At 48.5% G+C, this 23,049-nt stretch overlaps 5 protein-coding genes across 5 annotated transcripts; 3 read left to right on the top strand and 2 right to left on the bottom strand.

The window, feature by feature from the left end:
- Positions 1 to 151: 151 nt before the first annotated feature.
- On the top strand, positions 152 to 3,469 carry HOO65_020519 (N-acetyltransferase B complex (NatB) non catalytic subunit; the record flags this gene model as incomplete). Its single annotated transcript, XM_071006367.1, has 7 exons — positions 152 to 292; positions 360 to 725; positions 820 to 891; positions 963 to 1,318; positions 1,412 to 2,445; positions 2,504 to 2,622; positions 2,684 to 3,469. 7 exons carry the CDS (start codon positions 152 to 154, stop codon positions 3,467 to 3,469), a joined length of 2,874 nt encoding a protein of 957 aa, XP_070861157.1.
- Positions 3,470 to 3,637: 168 nt separating this feature from the next.
- HOO65_020518 (uncharacterized protein) lies at positions 3,638 to 5,295 on the bottom strand (the record flags this gene model as incomplete). Its single annotated transcript, XM_071006684.1, has 5 exons — positions 3,638 to 3,966; positions 4,023 to 4,238; positions 4,839 to 4,891; positions 4,956 to 5,063; positions 5,210 to 5,295. The coding sequence occupies 5 exons, from the start codon at positions 5,293 to 5,295 to the stop codon at positions 3,638 to 3,640; spliced, it is 792 nt and encodes a 263-aa protein (XP_070861156.1).
- A 1,370-nt stretch (positions 5,296 to 6,665) lies between these two features.
- On the top strand, positions 6,666 to 7,949 carry HOO65_020517 (Upstream activation factor subunit spp27; the record flags this gene model as incomplete). The annotated part of the gene is made up of 3 exons (XM_071006826.1): positions 6,666 to 6,893; positions 7,256 to 7,675; positions 7,761 to 7,949. 3 exons carry the CDS (start codon positions 6,666 to 6,668, stop codon positions 7,947 to 7,949), a joined length of 837 nt encoding a protein of 278 aa, XP_070861155.1.
- A 1,069-nt stretch (positions 7,950 to 9,018) lies between these two features.
- HOO65_020516 (Zinc finger protein) lies at positions 9,019 to 11,351 on the top strand (the record flags this gene model as incomplete). The annotated part of the gene is made up of 2 exons (XM_071006506.1): positions 9,019 to 9,390; positions 9,489 to 11,351. The coding sequence occupies 2 exons, from the start codon at positions 9,019 to 9,021 to the stop codon at positions 11,349 to 11,351; spliced, it is 2,235 nt and encodes a 744-aa protein (XP_070861154.1).
- A 5,245-nt stretch (positions 11,352 to 16,596) lies between these two features.
- HOO65_020515 (putative double-stranded RNA/RNA-DNA hybrid binding protein) lies at positions 16,597 to 18,024 on the bottom strand (the record flags this gene model as incomplete). The annotated part of the gene is made up of 1 exon (XM_071000088.1): positions 16,597 to 18,024. The coding sequence occupies one exon, from the start codon at positions 18,022 to 18,024 to the stop codon at positions 16,597 to 16,599; it is 1,428 nt and encodes a 475-aa protein (XP_070861153.1).
- Positions 18,025 to 23,049: the final 5,025 nt, after the last annotated feature.

Here is a 23,049-nt window from a genome sequence, read left to right as displayed (position 1 = left end):
GGGTCTTCTAGGGTCTTCTAAGGTCATCGCATAGTGGGGTCTTTTTCCTGTGCAGCTTTGATGACGATCATCTTCGCCGTCTTGTCGGCTCTTGATATAGCTACACGTCTTTGGCACGGCGCCATACCCTTCCCGTCCCTCCCCTGTCATGATGTCACAATATTGGAATATTCCTAAGCTTAAACGCGGCGTTGATCTTCAGGTGCAATCGGCCTATAGCGATGGTGATTGGCAACGTGTTGCTCGTCTGGCTGCAAAGCATGCTAACATGACGGACCGCCAATACCACGAGGTACCTATATCCACTAGCTCGTAGCGCCCGAAAGTCTCGCTTCGTGAATTTGCTGACATTATCGTAGATCCTCAAGGTCTCTGTGGAGGCCCAAATGGAAACACCCGTTTCCCGCTACGCTGCCGTAGCCCACGCGCACAAGATGCTCCAAGAAGAAGTTGTGATTCGTGACATCGAGTCGTTCGAATTGCTGGACTGGGCTACTAAGGACATTGCCGGCGAAAATTTCTTTCGTCAGGTCATTGGTCCTCTCCGGCTTCGGGCCGTCAAGTCTGGCAAGCTTAACCGCATGGCCATGGTCAAGTGCTTCGAGGCGTGTCTACGAAACTGGGACCTGGAAAGCGCCCAACAAATCGCCGCCTACCAGGACCGGAGCTTTAAGCAGGATCGTTTCTTCACCTTCTGGAACATCGCCGTAACTTTTTTGCTAGCTGTGGGTTTCCTCCCTTGGTATATTTTCTTTTTCTGCTTTCTCTGGTGCGGCTCACATCATCGTTCTGAGATTGGAGGCTAATCTATATTTCTAGACTAGCGATCAGCATGCTAAGGTGAAGAGAGTGCTTTACGCTACACTGGCCTCCCGCATGGCTCTCAAGGCTGTAGGTGGCCACTTTGCTTCGATTCTTGTTTACGTTTCCTCTTGAGAAAAATACAACTCACACTCGCGTAGAATCAAGACACAGCCGCAGCTCCCAAGGCTCTAGCACTGCAAGAGGAAGAAGTACTCGTCTACTATACCATACTCTCGTCTCAGGGCTCCCTTAAAGACTGGCAAGTTCTACTTAAAAATGACACTCTTGGACCTGTTGCCCAGTGCCGCCTGGGACGGAAGGAGCCTTTCCTCACAGCCCTTCGTGTGTTCGAAAAATTTGAGGATTGGCCCAGTGTCTATCAGCTCACCAAGGCCGGCATTACAGACCCTGAGAGCACAGCTTCCACGTGGAAGCCATCTGTCTTAGCTTCCGACTGGGTTCTTTGGCAGTACTGCCTTAAGTCTGCTCGTTATGTACACGAGGTCAACCCCGGGTATGTTACTGTCTTCCGTCCATGACTGCCTGCCTCTGTTACGAAGTCCTACCCTTTTCTATACCTCTGGCTCTATCCCCTAACAGTATATAGAGTGATCCAGGAAATTCGATCTCTGCTTGAAGCCGCGTCAGTTGAAAGTTCGGCCGCCATCCACCGCCGTACCATAGCCATGGCCAAGATTCTTGCTTGTTTCGAGCTGGGTACGCCTTCGGCATCTGGATCAAACCTAGATGCTGTCGCTTGCATGACTGAAATGGTCCAGAAACTCACTATCGTGGTTCGGTTTGAGGATCTGCGGCCTCTAGTCCAGAGAATGCCTACCTCAGACATGGATGCTCTGCTAGCTGCTATCTCAAACCCTCTAGAGGATGTCTCCAGGCCAGTGGCGGTGGTTCTTAAATGTGCGCTACTTGGCAAACTCAGGTTCTTGATTGCCACCTGTCAGCAATGCCCTCCAGATGCTTTCCGGGCCATCGCTCGGGATGCCTGTACTAATCTTCGCAGTCTTTCACAACCCCATAGTGAGACTGAAAATAGCGAAATATCATCGCTGCTCAAGGATATGGAGATTTCTGACGCTAAAAACGCTAAGCTGGAGCTGTCACCTGACTTCTCCATTCTCATTGCCGTCACTCTTATAAACCTCAGCGGCCTGACCCCTGGAAACGTCTGCAGTTCAAACTTCTCGTACCTTCTTCAAGCCATTGCAATTCTAGAAAACCAGTTGCACATCACTCCCAAGGATCACACTGTTCTCATTCTTCTTGTCAGGCTACACATTCTCATTGGCTCTGCATGGCGGGCAAAGGAAACTTGGGACGTACTGAACGTCAAGAGAACTATTGTAGACTCATTGGCGCCACTGTTTCTTGACAGACTATCCACCATTTCACCCGTGCTTGTATACAATGACCGCATCGTCAAGACCGTCCTGTCATACTACGAAACTGTGTTTAAGACAGAAATGCCCAAGTCTATTGTCGAGGCTATTCATGCCCGCAGTTATTCGAGCATCATCCAGATTCCCAAGTACATTCACAGTCTGAAGACTAGCAGTACGCGAGCCATGGGATACCTTGAGAAGCAAAGAGCCCATCGCGCTTTCACAGGGAAGGCTGAAGAATGTAAGCTACCTTCTCCAAATAGACTAAATGGGAACAGCTTTTGGCTAACTATGTATAGGGCGCATGGCTGACATCGCCGTCTATTCTGAGACGATTGACTTCGGCCCGTTCCCCAAACTCGAAAGCTCTTCTGTTATGCCTATTTACGATACACTTTCAATAGGGCCCAAGCCTTCTGTAAGTGCACTATACTACCACATGATAGCCCTGTAGCTCAACACCATCTAACACATCGTAGAACACGCGTACACAACTTTCTATACTGTCAGAGAAGTTCTTTTCAACTTTGAACTGCAAGCCACCTTCTCTCTACAAGCCCTCTCCATCTGCCATAGTACTGGATGAAGTCTATGTAGCCGAGGAGCTTAGTCGCCTCGCCAACATGTTTGGCCGCTACCTATCTCCCGATGCAGCTGACAAGCTTACTCCCTCTGAACACACACACTACCAGGTCGTTGCGTTGCTAACATTGTTTATCTTGTCATCCTGTCCCCCAGCTGCCCAGGCTGGCGCTGCCAAGAAGCCTGCTGTCGATGCCATTATTGGTGCACTAGGAGACCTAGTTTTTACTATTGAAGAGCGGCTATCAAGTACCTCAGACACGACAGAAAAAGCACTCAAGTTCTTCTCTTCGCTGCATGACCTGTGGTACATCCGCGATACAGCTAATGCTATCCGGGTAGCTCTCGATTATATCACCGCCTTCAACGGACGTCAAAAACCCTCTAAGCCACCCACCAAAGATGTTGCGTCAAACATGAAGGCATTGGCGACATCTTCTGCAGCCGCAATGGCCAAGGCCAAGTCATGGCTTGCCTCAGCAAAGGGGGTGGTGACTGAGCCTGGCTTCGAGCGAAAGCTTGTGGCCTTGGCGTTTGCTCCTGCCGAAGACAGCGATAGTGGGCTTACCCACGCTGTGAGAATCACGGCGGGTCTAGAAGGCTCGCCTTCAGCTACATGGGCTAGGGCCATTGTTTCTAGCTGGAAGACCAACATTATAGGCTGGGAGCAGATGAAGTGGTAGCGAGAGGGAGATTTGGCGGCGGTAGACATAACTAGAAATTATTTGGTGCAGACAAAAGGAGTTTAACACAACTGTACAACAGAACACCCTATTGAGATATATTTATAGTTATAAATCAGCCATTAATGAGAACATCCAGATTAATCGCAATCAACAAATGTGCCTCTTCTACTCATCATGTTCGTGCACATCCCGTCTATGGCGACGTACAACCTCATGCCGCTCCTCCCGCAGTGTCACCCAGACCCAGAACCAGAAAGCAGCTTCAACAAACATAAAGCTAAACAATACGCGGTTTTTGAAACCCTCGCCCCCCCACGTGGCCGGAACATATTGCGGGTTATGCACATGGGCACTTGGATGGGCCATATGGCCACGGTTGCTGGTGCCCCCGTAGAGTGGAGAGCTAGCAGAGAAGAGGAAAGAGTAGACGACACCGAACAGGGAGAAGAAAAAGCGGACAGGAGCTTCAGGGGATGGAAGTGGGACATGGTTAGCTTATGTACTGTAAAAGCTAGATTCTAGAAGCGCAAGCATGATGCACTGGACTGACCTTGACTGCCCCAGTAATACAACACCGAAATGTCCTCGGGCATACTCAAACTAACCAGGTCCGACACTCCTATGTAGAGCAACAATGCCGACACTAAAGCTAGAGGGGCCGATGGTATATCGAAGCCACGTGAGTGCGGTAGGCCCATACTCTCGCCCAGAATATAGACAAGTGCCTGGTCAGCAATCGTGGTGGGACTGGTGAGGAAGAAATATGCTAGTGTTAGGTGCAGCAACGACACCGTGGCAACTAGTGTGGTGCCGGAAAATATAGCCATGATGTCAATGGTGACGAGTTAACGTAGTGTGAGACCGTAGTTATGTGAAGATATATTTGTTAGGGGAGATGGATAGGGACAGGTTGAACAAGTTGTTGTGTGGGTTGAAGCTTGTTCCCTAGCTCAAGCTTGCTGAAGCTGACTAGACAGGGGGTGGCTGGATTTAACCCTACACCAAATTTTAACCCAGATAAGACGACATCCCTACTGCCTACTCTCAACCCAAGCAGAGTATATCTAGCTCGCCCATCGTGGCCGGATGGACGTAGTGAGGCCTTAGTGGGCCATGGTGTTACTAATATTACAATATACATCGGAACCATAAATCTTATGTGCGTTCGCCAGCTTGGTGGGTTTATATAACAAGAGAGAGTGTTTGTAAATTAACGTATTGATTGTATTGCGGGCCGGACGAAGATGGAGATGTTGAAGAGCCCCCGGTCTAAGCCTACGTGAATAGCTGGTGAGTTCAAAACCACTTCGACGACTTCTGAGAAAGCTATGGTGAAAGCGGGTTAGCGGACTACCGGTCAACTTACACATCAGAGTAGTACCGAGACTCACCCAAGCCTTTTTGCAGTCGCGATATGCCCTGGCACCATTAGCTCATGGTTAGCGAATTCTGGTCTACACACCAAGTCTGTATTGTTTCTTACTGGAAGTAGTCTGAGCACAGAGATTTATCATTTGGGTTCCGGTGCAAACAGCGAATGCTGCGATCCGCTGCCTCCTGGCACGGGTCAAAGTACTTGCTCATATCCTTGCTTTAGAAAACATTAGATACCATTGGCCTGCTAAGGTGCATCTGCTATTTGGTGCTGGAAGTTTCAAAGCTAGAATGAACCGGCCTCAGTCGGCCAGTTTGGTTGTGTCCCCAGGCTTCTTCTTTCGGTTCGTTAAATTGACTTACGCCCGAAACTGCTGCCTCTTTTCCTCGCTCACCAGAGCCTCAGATGAGGCCGTAGGCTTATTGTCATTTGATGGCTGGGATGACATTGTAGAATCTCGGGTTAATAAGGTGAGGTTCTTTTCCTTTGTCTGAGCCAAATGTGGAACTTGTTGCAAAGCCTTTTTTTGCCCTTTGTAATTTTGATTGAGATGACTAATCAGAATAACCTCAATATTAGGCTTTCCTTATTCCACAGGCCTGCTAGTAAGTTTTTGGCAACGCGCTTGTATATACATCAACTTCAAGCAGCTGCCCTATCTTGATTAATCCGTCAAATGGAAGTTGCTTGCTTTGGTTCGTGCAGTTGCTAGTTTTTCTGTCGAAGTCCAAGTTCTTTATCAGATTCTTGTGTAGAACCCTATAGCTTTAATCCCCTTGGCGACTTGATGGTCACGGCTCTAACTTCCAGAAACGCGATTTCCCTTTCTAGTTTTTGACCTAGGCTCTTTCTAACAACCAACGCCTTTTTCTTTTTTTTTTTCTTTTTTTCCCCTTACCTTCTTTTTTACCCATTTAAACTCTTGCTTTAGACCTTGTATTTGGCCCATCCTCGCCTAGGTAAAAAGCCTGAACAAGGAACTGCTAAGGCGTCGAAAGAACTCGTACCATAACGTACACTAACCTCTATCCTATCTTGGCGCCACTGTTTGCTCTTTGCGTTTGCACTTGCATTTCTTGGTCTGCAAGCAGCGTTCTTTGTTCTTTGTTTTTTTATACCTTTTTTTCTTCTGTTGGTTCGATTATCCTCCTAGAATTATCCCGTCATATTTTGCACGGCTTTTCTATTTCTGGTTTTTTCTTTATTTTTTGGCATTTTCTCAGCCGATTGATTTCGTTTGCAAGTCACGCAGAATTATCAGTTCAGCTTCTACGTCCTCTACAAACCACCTTGGTTGATACTCTAACGGCTTTTAATATCCTTTTTTATTCTCTTCATTTTTCCCCTTGAGATTTCCTCCATCTCTCCACCTCTGTCTATTTCTGCGCCGTCTGCCGCTGCCATTTAAGCGCCGTCTTCTCTTTTTTATCCTGCTTTTATCCTCTTTTTTTTTTTTTTTTTTTTTTTTCACGGGGGGCTTTTGACGTCGGCTTGTGGCTGGTCTTCATCGCTGTGCTTCAAAGTTTTCCTAGCATCGCCATCCTTTCATCCTCGCCCTCATCCTTATCCTTATCCTAATACGTCTCATCGTGTTCAAAGCCTGACCCCAATTCTGCCTTTTGATATTTCCTGTGCTTCTTTGCCATACGCTATACAATCATGTCTGATCTTCGTAAGTTTTTAGTGCTTCGTTGCCCGTTTCTTGGCTTTGCAAACACCTCCTTTGGCTTCCATCTATGTTAATATCTGCCGAGCTCCAGCTTGGGGCTCGCATCGACTACCGCCACAGCCCACCATATATACTGCAACGTAAAACAGATGCCGCCCCTAAAGCCCGAGCCTCCTACTCAGCTCAACCCGTTTCTGTCGCAACGAACGCTTCTAACATATCTCGATTACCTACTAGTTACGGCCGATGAAATCTCCAAATACACCGCCATTGTCGATAATATCCTTCACATATCTGATCTTGAAACCGTTACGCGTAAAAAGATCCGCTCTGGCTTGGAGCAGGCCTTGGGCGGAAAAGATCTCAGCTCGCAAAAGGTGAGACTCATTCTACTTCCCTACGTCACAGGATTCAACGCTATGAATTATGTGCAGATCATGTTCTTTCTGTTACTTCCCTTCCACACTTCCTTTCACATCTACCGCTTGGGAAGCTTTAGTGCCCATGAAGTTTCCTGCCCTTTATTCCATGATATTTTGCCACTTCATCTCGCATTCAATTTGTTGCTGCTCATCAAACATCACCAGGCTTTGTGAGACGTCAAAGCCAAGGCTGGCCCTGGTCCATCCATTCACATGCGCTTGCGACTCATGGCAACACAAACTTTCCATGCACTGCCATTGACCCTCTAGTCTGCTGCTACAAAGGAAGCAAAATCCATAACTAACAATTCAACTAGAATGCGATTCGAGACTTGATCGAAACTCGATTCGATGCCTTGACACAATCCCAGCCGACTACACCTACTGATTCCAACGATACCGACGGACAGACCTATAGTAATGCTGATGAGGATGATGTTAAGCCGCCAAAGCCCCATAATCACAGTTTAAGCGTTGAAGATGCCGATGCTAAGCTTGCTGCTGAGCTGCAAGCCCAGGAAAACCGCCTTAGTCGCGCGCGGTCAACTCGTGGAAGCACCAACGGCGTCAAGTCCGGAAAGGTCACGAAGAAAAAGTCTACGCCCCGCAAAAAGACACCCAAGAGAGTCCCCGGTGAAGAGGAAAGTGACCCTGATGCTCCACCGAAGAAGGGCACAGGCTTTCAGAAGCCCTTCAATCTTAGCCACCAGCTGGCCATGCTTGTTGGCCAACCTCAGGTAAGCGTTGCTGCAATTTCAGATTACACACTCCACATTTTAAACAAAATGCCGGTGCAGCTAACACTTGAACCTCTTAATATAGCTGTCTCGCCCCCAAGTAGTTAAAAAGATCTGGGAGCACATCAAAAGTAACGAGCTACAGGACCCCAATGACAAGCGCCAGATCCGTTGTGATGACTTGATGCAGGCTGTCTTCAAGCAACCCAATATCAACATGTTCCAAATGAACAAGCATCTAGGAAGCCATCTTTATCCCATTGAAGAGGAATGAAGATGGTGTGGCTTGCTACATTGCATTTCTTTTTCTCCATGCTTATCTTGCCGCCATTTGCAAGCTTTGTTTTATCTCTTTCTATCTTTGTTCTTTTTTTTTTCATTTCATTTTTTTCTCATTTACCCTCTCCCCTTGGCGTTTCTTACTTAGGCCCATTGATGCCTCCTTGGATACTTGGTGTCAGGCGTTTATTTTTCAATTTTTTTGTTTTATCTACTTTTCATTTTGTTTTTAGTTACGTCATTTGTCTTTCATGCTTCACGCGTTATTTCCCTTGAGTTACTGCTATAGATGTGCGTGCTCTCCATCAATCCTGTTTGCCATGCTTTCTTCCCTCAGTATATGGTTTTTGTACCTTTTTTCATCTATTCCTCGGATACTCGTGCTGCTTGGGCTATGGTGCTTTGCTTTGTTTTTGCTACTGTCATGTTTTTTTTCGGTTCTCTTAAATTCGCAGTTTGAATCAATATATATATACAGCTGCCAATTTCGATCGTCACGTGCTATTATAACGTCAAAGATTTAGCAGGCTATCCGTCAATCATGCCCTAGGCCAGTTAGCTCAGATATGGCTCAGCATAACAACGTCCTCTTATTGACTTCATATGAGCCATCAGCTATCTTCTCATGTTACGCAAACGTCAGCCTCTATTACCCACCAATCAGAACAGCTAAAGCTCTGACAGTCACTATGACTCACGGCTAATTATCGGCAGTCAGCAACTGTTTTAACCCTAGTCATTGAATGCCCCACGTCCAAGGCGTCTAGGTGGGATTGAAAAAAGGCTATCATCATGTTTCTTTGTCACTTTTCCTACTACATAAAGTCTAGATTGTATTTCATCCATTAGCTTCCTGTTCACTGCCATCTAGCATCTTCAGCACATAGCGACCCTTTATTTACCTCGGCAGTGTCTTGCTTAGATTTTCTCCCCCTCAACCTGAAGCCAAAATTCACTTCTCCTCGCCAATCTATTGGAGAAGTTTTCTTTTTGAGTAATCCCATCTCGATCTCTCGTCTTCTATCATCATACCTTCTGTCTTTGTCTTTCAGCGTAGAACCCAGATGGCTGGCGACTCTCAATCCAATTCGGGCCAACCCCGTTCCAAGACTGAGGCCAACCGTAGCAGCGGCCGTTCCGGCAATGGAAATCGCGGAGGACGTCGTGGCCGGGGAGGCCAGAATAAGAATAGGGAACAGAACAATGCAAAGCAGAACGGCAATGCCCCGGGTCTAAGCTCCAAAGCTGCGCAGAAGCTTCCCGCCACTAAACCGGCTGATGACGATGCTGCTTCAGATTCTTCAGAGGATGTCTGCTTCATCTGCGCTAACCCTGTGCAGCACTATTCAATTGCGCCCTGCAACCACACCACCTGTCACATCTGCAGTCTTCGTATGCGTGCTCTGTACAAGACTAAAGACTGTGCCCATTGTAGAGTAAGCGGCATTTGTACACTTTCATCTTGATATCTTGTCCTAGATAGGCTGGGCTAGAATGTGCTACCTTTCGTCGAGGCAATTTCTAACATATGTAGACACCTTCCGACTACGTTATCTTCACCAATGATCCCGACAAAAAATATCAGGACTACGCCGACAGTGATATCTCCTCATCTGATTCGAACATTGGAATTCGATATGTTGACGAAGACATTGTGGGTGATACTGTCCTCCTTCTTCGGTATAACTGCCCCGACCCTGACTGCGACTATGCTGGCCTCGGCCTACCGGATCTTCATCGCCACGTCAAAAGCACACATTCGAAGAAAATGTGTGATCTGTGTACACGAAACAAAAAAGTTTTTACACACGAACACGTCCTATACGAACATAGAGGACTCGAAACTCATATGCGCAAAGGAGATGACAAGCCAGGTGCTGTAGACCAGTCAGGCTTCAAGGGCCACCCCATATGTGGTTTCTGCAACGAGCGGTTCTACGATGACGATAAGCTCTTTGAACATTGCCGTAACAAGCATGAGCGCTGTTTCATCTGCGATCGCCAAAACTCACGACAGCCTCATTACTTTGAAGACTACGAACGCCTTGAAAAGCATTTCATGAGAGACCATTTCCTTTGTCTTGACAGAAACTGTATGGAGAAGAAGTTTGTTGTTTTTGAGTCTGAGGTAGACTTGAAGGCCCATCAGCTCGAGGAACATGGGAATACCCTATCGAAAGATGTTAGACGAGATGCCCGCGTTGTAGATATGTCCAATTTTGACTATAGACAATCATACCAGGCCGAGAACCAGGGTGGCCGCAATCGTCGAGCAGGCCGAGGCGGCCACGGGCGTGATCCGAATGCAGAAGTGCCTATAGTCACTCCCACGCATCATATGCGGCGTGACGAAGCGGCTTTCCATAGGCAACTTGCTCTACGCAATGGCGAGTCCTCTCGCCCGCAATCTCAGCCATCAGCGCCAGCTTCTCGGGCTCCCCCATCCCGACCCGCTCCTCCGGCCTCCGCTCCGTCGTCTGATCCACTTGGGTCGGTTAGCAATGTCGATGTTTCTTCCATGAGCCCCCAGCAGCGCCTCAAGCTATCTCAACATCAGACGGTGATTGAGCGTGCTAGTGGCATGTTGGGCAATGACCAACGTAAGCTACAAACTTTCCGCGAACATGTTTCTTCGTACAAGAACCGCACTCTTGAAGCACGCGATTTTCTTGATTCCCTCTTTACTTTGTGCTCCGACTCCTCCGCAAACGCCATCAGCACCCTTGTAAGAGAGCTGGCCGAGCTCTATGAGGATCCCGAACGAACCCAAAGTCTTCGCAATGCTCTACAGGCTTGGCGCGCTGTCAATGAAGACTACCCTTCGCTTCCTGGCCTGTCCGGCATGCATGGGGCTACCACTAGCTCTAGCGGATGGGCTAATGTCGTTTCAACTACATCTGTCTCCTCTCGCGGCACGTCGAACCAAACATCTAATCGTCTGATGAAGCTCAAAAATAGCACTCGTCTGGGCGGTCCCGCCCCTGTGCAGAGCTCATCTGTGGCTACCTGGGTTGCACCCTCTTCAAACTCAGGCCCGCCATCGTCATCTGCCTTCCCCGCCCTGCCTTCGTCTAGCTCATCCTCATCTGCTCGTCCTACGGCTGCTAATGCTCCGCGCCCTGTTACTGTCCGCCCCACAGCACGGAACGCAGCTGGCGAAGACGCTTTTCCCGCACTTCCTGCGGCGCCCAAAGTCCAGACCACGATTTTTGGGTACGGCCGTGGTGCGGTGCGCAGAGACTTTGGTGTTAATCGTGACACAGGTTTCTCGTGGACTGGTGGAAATGCTGGGCCGTCTTCTCAGGCTTCCGGAAATGATTCGCCGGTAGTCGAGGAAGAGTCATCGAACGGCAAGAAGAAGAAGGGCAAGAAGGCTTTTAAGCCGCTCATTATTTAACCATCTTAGACTAAAGATTGTATTTGTTTTTTGGAATGTACCATGCTTGCCAAAACAGCGAGATTCGGTAAATTATATTGTGTATTAATTTATATATGCGGTTCTTTGTGCGTTTATTGCGGTAGATAAGCATAAATACGTCAAGGTCAAGGTGCTACTTTTGGGCAGCTTTTAGATCTACTTGTCTTGGACTCATAGTCAGCGGCTGTAAACCTGAAGATGTATTCCGCGGTAACAAGAATCAATCAAAGCCAAAGTGTTTTTCTCAAAAGCCACACCACATCATATGCTAGCCAAATATCACATTGCATCTCTACTTAGCCTTCATTTGAGTCTGTTGGATGGGGAAAGTGGGAAAGTTGTGTTCTAGTGATGATATTTAAAAGATGCCAAGTGTACTCGGTTAGATTCAAACCGGGATAGTGTGAGGGAATAGGAGAGGACTGATTGAAGCCTTTGGCCATGTATTGTGAACCGACGCATATGTTATTTCGTTGGAACTAAATTACCTTGAAACCCCTTTGCTCCGCCTTTGTTTTCCTCCTCCGGCATGATTGACAGCGCCCTCTACTTGATAGAGGGTTCGCTGTTTTACATCCGAGAAACTTAGTTTGACAGTCTCGATCATCAGCCTACGATAGAGAGGAACTTTCGTCTATGCTCGCGCCGCTGCAGTCATCGCTAGCACACAAGTCATCATCAGGTTTAACAGCACCGGATTGTGTTTGCCGGTTTCATGGTTTGTTTTAACTCGACTAGAAACATGCTAGAAAATAGAATATCCCGGTGGTTGCTTAACCTCAGACTCAAAGTAGAGCCCACCAGAATGCAATAAACTTTCACTTATTTTTCTCATTGCGAAGACTAAAAACTGGAAGGCACCAACTTGCCTAGGCATGAAAGAATAAAGTTAGCTAGAGAACGATATCTGATATCTTTATGCCGGCGCGGAGAGGGACTCGCCTCCATCTACATACGGGGAAAAAACCTTGGCCGACTCGAGGAACGTCGATCCCCTCTCTCTAGCTATGAACTTCGAATGGGGCGGCAACGTGGAAAATAGCCGGCAAATAATAGCTAGTTAGAAATAGTTAGAGATAATTTGTTATCTTGTAAGCTAATCCAAGTGTTAGAAATGAGCGAGTTTGTTTCACATGACTATATACAAAGACATTGCTTTTTCAAAGCATTGCTCTTTACTCCAATTAGCCAGTGGCGTCCAAGCTGTACGAGCTGAGCTGACGGCCCTCTTTCATATAAGTGATAGTTACGCTAGGGGGCTGTTTACACCGCCTCGCCCGACCGATGGCAGTAGCACACTAGGACAGTGGTGTTTGCAAGAGTGGCGCAGGTCTCCCCATCCCTTGATACAGTGACACGCAATGATAATGATATTATCGGAATCTTCTAACAAGAGAGTCGAAACCCAGGACCCGACTTCCGCAACACGCCTACAGTCTCATAACTATCAAGGGGTGCCATCAGTGACGTTCCCAGATAACGGACGGTGGCTGGGATCAGGGGTCGAGGAAGAGATTGCCATGATCCAGATTATGACTCCCAGGGCATACTTACAGGCCTCTCAGATCTACGATTGCTACATGATACTAGTAACATTCTCGACTAACAGATAGCAACTAGCCTTAAAACCTTATGACAATGTAGCCATGGCCTGAGATGTAGCTTCTAGTACCTACTTAAACTTCTAGAACATAGGTACAAACCCTGGGGGGCTGTGATGATCAAGTGATATCAACAGTGTTCTTAAATGATGGGCGTAACTGGCACCAATGGAGAGCCGAACTTTGGGATACGACTCCTGTCTATAGAAGCTGGTGTTTGGAACTACGCTACATGTTTGTGTAACATTTTATCTGTGATCTGTGGAAAAGAAGACTGGATATCTATTTAGTTTAGCCCTATATCTTCACAATTAACAGCCTGGCATTTTTAGTTGAAAGGTAATCTAAAGGGCTGTTAGGGAGTCTTCTCAACACTTGTTCTTAGGCTGTAGATTCTCAATGCATTGTCCTACTATCCCGCATTTGCGAGTCGAGCTTGAGATCGCCACGGGGTACCGCTCTTTTATCTCTTGCTGTTTTTATAAGCCTAACTACAAATTATTTGTTGGCATTCGTCGCCTGCGTACTGAGATGAACATAAATATACTCTGGTGAGATAGGAAATAATGCCCTAGAAACAAAGGCAAAAGCTCGGCCTGCGTGGAAGTTCGAGAGCTCATAGTTTATCCCCATCTTTTTTTTTCGTAGCTGCTGCCTTGTGACTATAGAATCCTTGAGTCAGAGTAGCAGTGTGGTGATGAGGTCTGAAAGGCCACAAGCTCTCAACATGGGGATAGACCCTAACACGGTATAATAGCCTCGTCATTATCATCCTCACTTCTCCACGGAAAACTCGGACAGAATTTAAACCTAGAAGTGGAAATAGCCCCCAACTTCCCCGCATGCTCCTCTGAAAATCTTGCTGTGCTTCCTAAAGCTTGGAGCATGAAGTCTGAGTCTATGAACATAATGAAGCCAAGACAACATCCCAGTGTAGTCTGGGAACCACCTTCAAACAACGACTAAGCTAAGTCGTCAGTGTGAGCATCCAAAGGCTTATGGTCTATCCTTCCACTTCTTAGATGGCTGCTGCCTCGTGAAGTGCGGCGGATAGGACCCAAGACAGACCCTTTCTAGTATTCTATTATATAGTATTTTCTAGCATCACCCACTGTTACTTCATATCAATACGACGGCGTATTCCAGTTGGGAGTAACTAGTTGATGTCATCTTCCAGTGGAACTCCTCGGCGAAGTGCCTGTGTTGCGAGTGTCTCCTGTTGCTTTCTACTTCCAAATGCTTCTTTTTCTGAAATTAAAATTGAATTTATTCAACGATCATAGGGATGGCTAAAATCCAACGACACGCAAATGGTCACCTTCCTGATTGTAACGTATTTTCTTTTTGTTACTGCATTATTTTGTAATTGTATGTTCTTTAAGCTAGGACTTGAATGTATTTAACGTCTACGGGGATCTAAGAGACCAAACTTTTTTTTTCTGTGGGCATGCATACTTATACCTTTGTATTGTATTGTATTATTTTACGTCTACCTACCAATTATTTCGCGGTAATACGACGGCATATTCCGGACAGGAGCCGTTGGCTGATGTCAGCTTCCCGTGACTCCTCCTGGGCGGTCAGCAATTGCAGGTTTGCTTGGATTTCGGGCGCCTCCTATGACTTTTTAGGGTCCGGCGCTTGGGCCAGGATGGCTCTCTGTCCAGCATTGCCCTAGGGCGTGCCTGCGGGGTTCCAGGTATTTTTGGTCTGCGACGACCGCGTGTAATCTAGTCTAAAAGGCCGCCGGCTATCGGCACGGGGGGTAGGCCCCGGCAGAGTACAGCGGTTTTGTCCTTCCGTATGCATGGCTGCTGCCGCATCATTTTTAATATTTTTCCCGTTCTGCTGGTGGTTGGTAGCAGAGCTCCCTCCACACCTTCTCACGGAGCCCTCCTCGACATCTCCTTCCTGTCCTGCAAACGTTTCCTCCTCCTATCTCTTCTCTCTTCCCCTTCCATTCTCCCTCAACTTCGCCCTCCTCGTCCCCTTCTTCGTTGTTGCCCTTGCTGTCGTGGAGTTGGTTGTGTCATCCTAGGCTGCCCTGGTTGTGGTCGCTCCCCTGTCGTCTGCGGTGGCAGTGACCTGCCTCTACGCGTTTCTTGGGGGGGGGCTGCCTCTGTGGTGTCCAGACAGCTCAGCTCGGGCCGGCCAGACACCGGAATCTTTGCTCATACATAATGTCAAATAAGGCAAAATCAGCCAGAGTTCAATGGCAAGATGGCCGAGTTGGTTATGGCGTCAGGTTAAGGTCGTTCCTTAACGCAAAGTTTCCTGATGGAGAAATCCGCCTGGGTTCGAGTCCCAGTCTTGTCAATTTAGAGCAGTCGAGTCCGGCAATGTCCAAGGCCTCGTTTCTTTTTAACGAATTTTTATTGTATTTGGGTGCCAATCTCACAGCCTAGTAGATTCGTTAGATATAGTCTTTGAATGCTTAGATTGACTTTAGTAGTCAGGCTACCTACTATGCTATGAGCTAGCTTAAGCGAATGATAGGCGCTGTGTTTTTTTATATCTTGTTTACATTTTATTTGTATGCAAGTATCCTCCAATGCTTCTACTTCTTTTACACTTTGATGATAAGGGCACAAACTAGTAACAAGAGAGTGACTACGCTTGACCGAAACTTCATCGATAGGGTTAGTACTATGGTTGAATACAGTATTAGGAAGAGAATCACAGGGATGTTTGTTTGTATTATTTAACGTCTACCTACTGGTTTTCCACAGCAATACGACGGCAATCACAGGGGATGGATGTTCTTGGTCTTGGAATGGACGACGATGCCCCTGTTGCTTTGTATGTATGTACTATTTAGCGTCTACCTACCAGTTTTCCCACCCCTTGTTGCTTTGTGTGTTTAAAAATGACGAGCAACTTGAACAGGAAATGGGGGAAAAAAAAAGGCGTTTTTTGTATGTATGTATGTATGTATGTACTATTTAGCGTCTACCTACCAGTTTTCCCGGTAATACGACGGCATGTTCTGGACGGAGGGGGAGTTGGGAGATGTCGTCTTCCGACCCCTCCTCCGGGCAGTCAGCAGTTGCAGGTACTCGTCCTCTTCGAAATACTCCTATGACTTTTGAGGGTCCAGCCTTGTGGCCAGGAGATTTCTCCGGAAGACGTTGCCCCAAGGGCTTCCCCGCTGGTTGGGTGGTTGTGTTTCCAGGATTGGTTACCTGGTTCTTTTTGGCTTTTGGCGCCCTACCTATATAGTGATCTAGTCTAAGAGGCCAACGGCTGTCGGCCCTGGGTATTGGCCCTGGCGGAGTACGTCGGTTTTGTCCTCTGTTCAGCGAGGTGGTTGCCGCATTTTTAGTAGACCCTGGGCGTCGGGAGAAAGGACCTTCCGAATTCTCTTCCGCGTCCCTTCGACATCTCCGTCCGCTCTTGTCTTCTATTTTCCTTCTTTTTTTTTTTTTTTTTTTAAAAGCACTCCCTCTCTCATCTCTCTTCCCCTCTCCCCTCCGTTCGTCCCCCGGCCTCCTCGGCCTCCTCGTCCCCCTCGTCCCCCTCGCCCCCCTCGTCCCCTTGTCCGTCCTCCTCCTCCTTCTTTTTTTTTTTTTTTTTGGCTTAGCTTATTGCATCCGCGCCTTGTGCCTCCATGGGGATTGCCTTTCTCACCTCTGCTGCAGGTGCCTTAGGTTCCGGTGTAGCACGCTAGCAACGTACTTTGTTGCCTTTGTGTTTTTCAGTAGCTTGTCCGTGAACCTCTGGCCCCACGGCCTTGGTAAAGTCTTGCACGTCCACATGTGTCCTCGTTCTTTCGGCTGCTTGCAGTGGATGCATTTGCGTGGGCATTGGTGATTGAAACGGTCATGGTACTGGTCAAAGTCTCCATGTCCCGTCCTGGCTGCCAGGATATGCCCCAGTTCCGTTCTGTCCACTCCTTTGTAGCCCGGCGTTCGAAACGGGGGGCTGCATGGAATGTCCTGCAATGGGCGATATCCTTTTTGCCCTTTCCACCATTTCTCGTACTCCTCACGCAGTTGGTTTCGCCTCCACCTCTTTGCCCCTGCCAGACTGACGCGGGGTTCGCGGATGTGTCCGAGGCATCCGAGCTTGGCTTGAGCGTCGGCTTGTTCATTTCCCTCCAGGCCTACATGTCCTGGGACCCAGAGCACTTGGACGCGTCTCCTGTCCTTTCTGTTCTTCCACGTGTTTAGGATCCGTTTCGTTCTGTCAATGATGTCCTGGGAGGTACTGTTTCGCTTTTGCGGGTTGCGCAGTCGGTCGACTACTCCTTGGTTGTCCAGACATATCCAGATTTCCTCGGCGTCTGTGTGCATCACGGCCCGCTTGGCTGCTTCGCATGCCCCGTACGCTTCTGCGTCTGCAACCTCCACCCATTTGCCCAGAGCACTATGTCCTGTTTCCAGGGTGGTTCCGTCCATGGTGGTGACCCATCCTGCTCCTGTGTTTCCCTTTGCGTCTTTCGAGCCATCAGAGTATGCTATGAGTGTTCCTACAGTGGCCATGTCCACCTCCTCTCTGTGTTTCTCAGCCTCTTTCTCTTTGCTGAGCCACTTTCGAGGGGGCATGCTTGGTCCTGCGACTGTCGGTTTCAGTGTCATGTGTGTTTCCATTCTCGCCGGAAGCAGTCTTCGTAGCCTCATCACGACTGGATTATGTGCTCCTCCTCGCAGAGTATGATCTATGTCCAGTGTGTGCCAGCGTATGGCTTCCCTTCTCCTTTCGTCCTCCCACAGGAGTTCGATCGGCGGGAGGCCTGCTGCGTGGTGCAGGCACTCTTTTGGTGTCGTGCAGTACATGGGCAGTGCTGCCCTCAGGCAGTTTCTGATTGCAACGTTAACTTTTTCTGTTGCTGTTTTTGTCGTCTCAGTTCCCATCCATGTACTCGATGCAAATAGGGCTTTGCTCAGCGCACACGCTCGGGCTGCGTTCAGCATGCATGTTGTGTCTGCTCCCTTGTAGCATCCGGCCAGGTATCTCAGGCCGTTGGCTACTCGGTTGATGCTTGCTGCCGTTCTCTCTACGTGGCCCTTGAAGAGTAGGCTAGAGTCGATGTGAAGCCCCAACCATCTCATTGGTTCCTTTGCTGGTGTGGGTTGATTGATTGTTGATTGATTGTACTATTTAACGTCTACCTACAGCTATTTCACCGTAATACGACGGCCTTCCGGCCGGGAGCACCTCCCGGGCGGTCCGCAGTGACAGGAACGCATAGACTTCAACCTTCTCCTATGACTTTTTAGGGTCCAGCAATATAGCCAGGAGGGTCTCTGTATAGCGCGGCCCGAGGGCGTACCTGTCGGGTTCTAGGATTGGTTACCTGATATTTTTGGTTGGTGGAGGCCCTGTGTAAAAACTAGTCTAAAAGGCCCCCGGCTGTCGGCACGGGGGGTAGGCCCCGGCGGAGTACAGTGGTTTTGTCCTTCTATGCGTGGCTGCTGCAACACCTTTGGTTTTCCCATTTTCCACATCCCCCTTTCCCCACCGACAAAAACCCCAGACAAACCCTAAACCCAGAAGTGGAATCGACTCCCAACTTCCCCACAAACATTCGTTCCTCTGAAAAATCTGCTATGTGTCCTGAAGCCATGAAGATCATGGAGACAAGACAACAGATTCCAGTGCAGTCTGGGCATCCCGTCAAGCGACGAGAAAGTCAACCATACTGTGTGAGCATCCGAGGGCTCATGGTCTATCCTTCCACCGCCCTAGTGGCCGCTGCCTCATGCGGTGTGGATGTGACCTAAGGCAGCCCCCTTTCTAGTGACCTGCCACAGTCACCAGTCTGTCCGAGGACAGAGGAGCGCGAGAAAAAACAAAACATAAGAAAAAGGTGTGGACTGTGTGAACTCTCAAATACTCAGTCCTGAGCGTGAAGGTGAACTCCTTGAGTTGGAGTGGTGTTGTGGCGATGAGGAGTTGGCGATCGCGAAAGTTGTCGTGAAAAAGGGGGCGAGTCGACGACGAGATTGTTCCTCAAAGTTGGGCAAGAGCGGCCTCAAGGCTCCACAGCTCATTGTCTGAATCCATGACAGAGTCAAAGAAAAAGAAAAGAATGAAAGACGCTTATCAGTGTCATAGGCGTCGTCCTCTAGCAGCCCGGAAGAAGGGGAGGCGCCAGACCTCAAAGGTACCCCCCCGAGGGTTGTAAGAGGGAGAGTTGGCTGGTGTGGGTTTCACCTCTCCCATTCCTTCGATTGTGACAGATGGGTTCCCTCCTCCGGGCAGTTTTTTGCAAGTCGCCATTATCTCCATCATGATAGTGGTCTGAAAAGAAACAAAAAAAGAAATGCTTCCACGCGGATTCGAACCGCGGATCTTCGCATATCTGTAACCGATGGATTACAAGTGCGACGCGTTACCCCTGCGCCATAGAAGCTGGGTGTTCTTTGGGATGTTGAAGGGGCCTCTAAAATGGGTATAAGTATGACGCCATGCATACGGAAGGACAAAACCGCTGTACTCTGCCGGGGCCTACCCCCCGTGCCGATAGCCGGCGGCCTTTTAGACTAGATTACACGCGGTCGTCGCAGACCAAAAATACCTGGAACCCCGCAGGCACGCCCTAGGGCAATGCTGGACAGAGAGCCATCCTGGCCCAAGCGCCGGACCCTAAAAAGTCATAGGAGGCGCCCGAAATCCAAGCAAACCTGCAATTGCTGACCGCCCAGGAGGAGTCACGGGAAGCTGACATCAGCCAACGGCTCCTGTCCGGAATATGCCGTCGTATTACCGCGAAATAATTGGTAGGTAGACGTAAAATAATACAATACAATACAATACAATAGTGTCTGGCCGGCGTCGTTTGATCTTAGTGATTCCAGTAGACGTTAAATATATTCAAATCAAATTCAAATCAAATCCGGTGTCTGGGACCCGAGACCACGTGGAAATGGGCGGCGGAAGTACGGAAAAGCAGATGTCAGAGAACTCGGACTGCTCAAGAGCTCCGGACTCCCAAAATGGGGCTCTAGATAGTCCCAAATAGCCGTATTTCTACTAGCAATAACAGTAGACGATAAGGCAATAACAATGTAGTCGTATTGCGTTGCTTAATCTCTGTGATTCCCGTAGACGTTGAATATATTCAAGTTCAAGGTCTTACAACCCTGTACTACCCCCGGCTCAACTATCAAAACGCCAAGACAAGGTGCCAACTGCCGAGCTGTAGTAAACTAAAGGACTTCAGCCATCCATGGGGATAAATGGGCAACGCTACGAAGCTGGCAGCAGGTTTATGAAGGAACTCTTTAGATAGAATTGGTCTTGCTAGTATCTAGCGGGGAAACTGAATCCGAAATGGAGGGCGTGTCGGGTAGACACATGACAGGGGATGGACTAGCACGGAGAGAGGTGTGACGTTCGCCTCTGCTTGAAAGTTACGTGGAAATACATGTTCCACTCTGCCCTTTCTTATTCTCTTTGTCTTCTTTTCTTTCTCTTTTGTTCCGAGATGACAGGATGAGTAATAAGCTTGCTTGGAAGCATACACGCTTTTCTCGCCCAAAATCTGCGGTCAGTCCTGTGGAGAGTCAATTTTGTCTGGTAACCAATCCGGCGTCGTTTGATCTCTGTGATTCCCATAGATGTTGAATAAATTCGAGTCCAAGCTTATATAATAGTTAACCGTCGTCAAATAAAAACCCATAAAATTGGTGGTGGTGATGGGGGCTAGTGTAGCCATCATTATGTTCTTGACATATGTCGGCACCCTTAGTCTCACATCCTACTTGGCCAGTTGTGCCATGAGCTTGTTCTTGCAGGGGTTTGGCTACGTTTAATTCTTGCACAGATATGGCACTCGCCTCTCTCCACTCTGACTCCTCTATTGGAGCCAGATTTTTTTTGGCAGTCCTTTGCTGCAATTAAACTGTCACATCATGCAGTTCCTCCCGTTATCCTTCTTTCTTCAGGCGTGGTCGCCTTTTTACATTCGGGGCATTGCTTGCAGGCTGCTGTGTGTGAACCACGGCGGATAAAGCAGCCGGAGACGCACTGATGTCCTACCTCACAAGATGACGGTTGCTTACTTTCGTGCTACCCCAAGCTCCGAGTGTTTCGAGCGGGTGCAGCTGGCTGCTGTCTTCTTCCGGTGCGACTCCTTGGGAGCCAGCAGCTAGCAGGTATACTTGAATTTTGAGTGCCTCCTATAACCTTTTAGGGCCTACTAATTTCCAGGATTGACTATTAGTGTTTTCGGTCTGTGGTGACCCATGTGAAAGCTCTTGGCTTTTAGCACGGGAGGTAAACCCCGGCGGAATACAGTGTCACTGTCGCTGTTGCGCGAGCTATCTGAGTACACTAAGATTGTATCCTGCAACTCCTTGTCGACTAGGCATGGGTGGACCTTGCGCCTTTTGCTTGCCCAGTTTCTCTGCAAGTGGTCCGGCCGAACGCAACGACGGTGTCTCGTTTGAATTTGAATTTGAATTTATTTAACGTCTACGGGAATCACTAAGATCAAACGACGCCGGATTGGTTACCGGACAGAATTAACCCTCTGCAGGGCTGACCACGGGTTTTGGACGAGAGAAGCTCGTATGCTCCCAAGCAAGCTTGTTACTCGTTTTCCGTCTGTAGTCGTCAGAAACAAAAAAGGAAAAAGAAAAAAAAAAAAAAAAAAAGAACAGGAAGCAGAAAACATAAAACAGAAAACAAAATGAAAACCCCGTCTAAACGCCCCTCCTCCCTCCGTGCTAGCCCGTCCCCTGTCATGTGTCTACTCGACACGCCCTCCATTTAGGGTCTAGTTTTTCCGCTAGGTACTTACAGGACCTATCCTCTCTGAGGAGTTTCTTTACGAACCTCCCCGCCAGTCTCGTGGCGTTGCCTATGCACTCCCATGGGTGACTGAAATCCTTCGGTTTGCCGCAGTTTGGCACTTGGCACTTTGTCTCGACGTCCTGGTGGTTGAGCCTGGTATGGTACTCCTCAAAGTCGCCGTGTTTGGAGCGCGCCGCCAAGATTCTCGCGACGGTGCCTCGGTTCAGCCCTCTCATCCAGTCCAGCTTATATGGCTTTGGGATTCCCAGCGCCCCTCCAAGGTGGTCGGTGTTTGGGCAGTTGTCTATCATCCAGTCCTTGAGCGACGGTGACGGTGTCTCGTGCATAGTTTGAATTTGAATTTGAATTTATTTAACGTCTACTGGAATCACTAAGATCAAACGACGCCGGATTGGTTACCGGACAGAATTAACCCTTCTGCAGGGCTGACCACGGGTTTTGGACGAGAGAAGCTCGTATGCTCCCAAGCAAGCTTGTTACTCGTCTTCCACCTGTAGTCGTCAGAAACAAAAGAAAAAAAAAAAAAAAAAAAAAAAAAGGAAATCCCCAGATATACCCTAAGCCCAGAAGTAGTGGGGCTAACCCCAACTTCCCCACAAACATTCGTTCCTCTGAAAAACCTGCCACGCTTCCTGAAGTCGTGAAAATCACGAGAGCAAGACGGCAGCATCCAGTGCAGCCTGGGAAAACCCCTAAGGAGAGAAAAAACCAAACTGTGTGAGCATCCGAGGGCTCGTGATATATCCTTCCACTTTTCTGGTGGCCGCTGCCTTGCGCGTGTGGATGAGGCGCCAGACAGGCCCCTTTCTAGTGACATGCCACAGTCACCAGTCTATCCGAGGACAGAGGAGCGCAAGAAAGAAAACAAAACAAAAGAAAAAGGTGCGGACTGTGTGAACTCTCAAAATTCAGTCCTGAGCGTGAAGATGAACTCCTTGAGTTGGAGTGGTGTTGCGGCGATGAGGAGTTGGCGATCGCGAAAGTTGTCGTGAAAAAGGGGGCGATTCGACGACGAGGTTGTCCTCAAAGTTGGGTAGGTGCGGCCTCAAGGCTCCACAGCTCATTGTCAAGATCCATGACAGAGTCAAAGAAGAAGAAAAGAATGAAAGACGCTTATCAGTGTCATAGACGTCGTCCTCCAGCAGCCCGGAAAGAAGGGGAGGCACCAGACCTCAAAGGTACCCCCCCGAGGGTTGTAAGAGGGAGAGTTGGAGAGTTGGTCTCGTGCATAGTTTGCGGAGGCCTCGATTTCGATCCATATTACCAAAAAAACATCGTCTATCAGCGTCCAATGGCAAGATCAGGGACCTGAGAGT

Source organism: Ceratocystis lukuohia (assembly GCF_044167205.1).
Source record: "Ceratocystis lukuohia strain C4212 chromosome Unknown Supercontig2_pilon, whole genome shotgun sequence".
In the NCBI taxonomy this organism is placed as follows: Eukaryota; Fungi; Ascomycota; class Sordariomycetes; order Microascales; family Ceratocystidaceae; genus Ceratocystis; species Ceratocystis lukuohia.
Note: the sequence above shows the minus strand (reverse complement) of the source record. Positions and strands in the feature narration are given on the sequence as shown.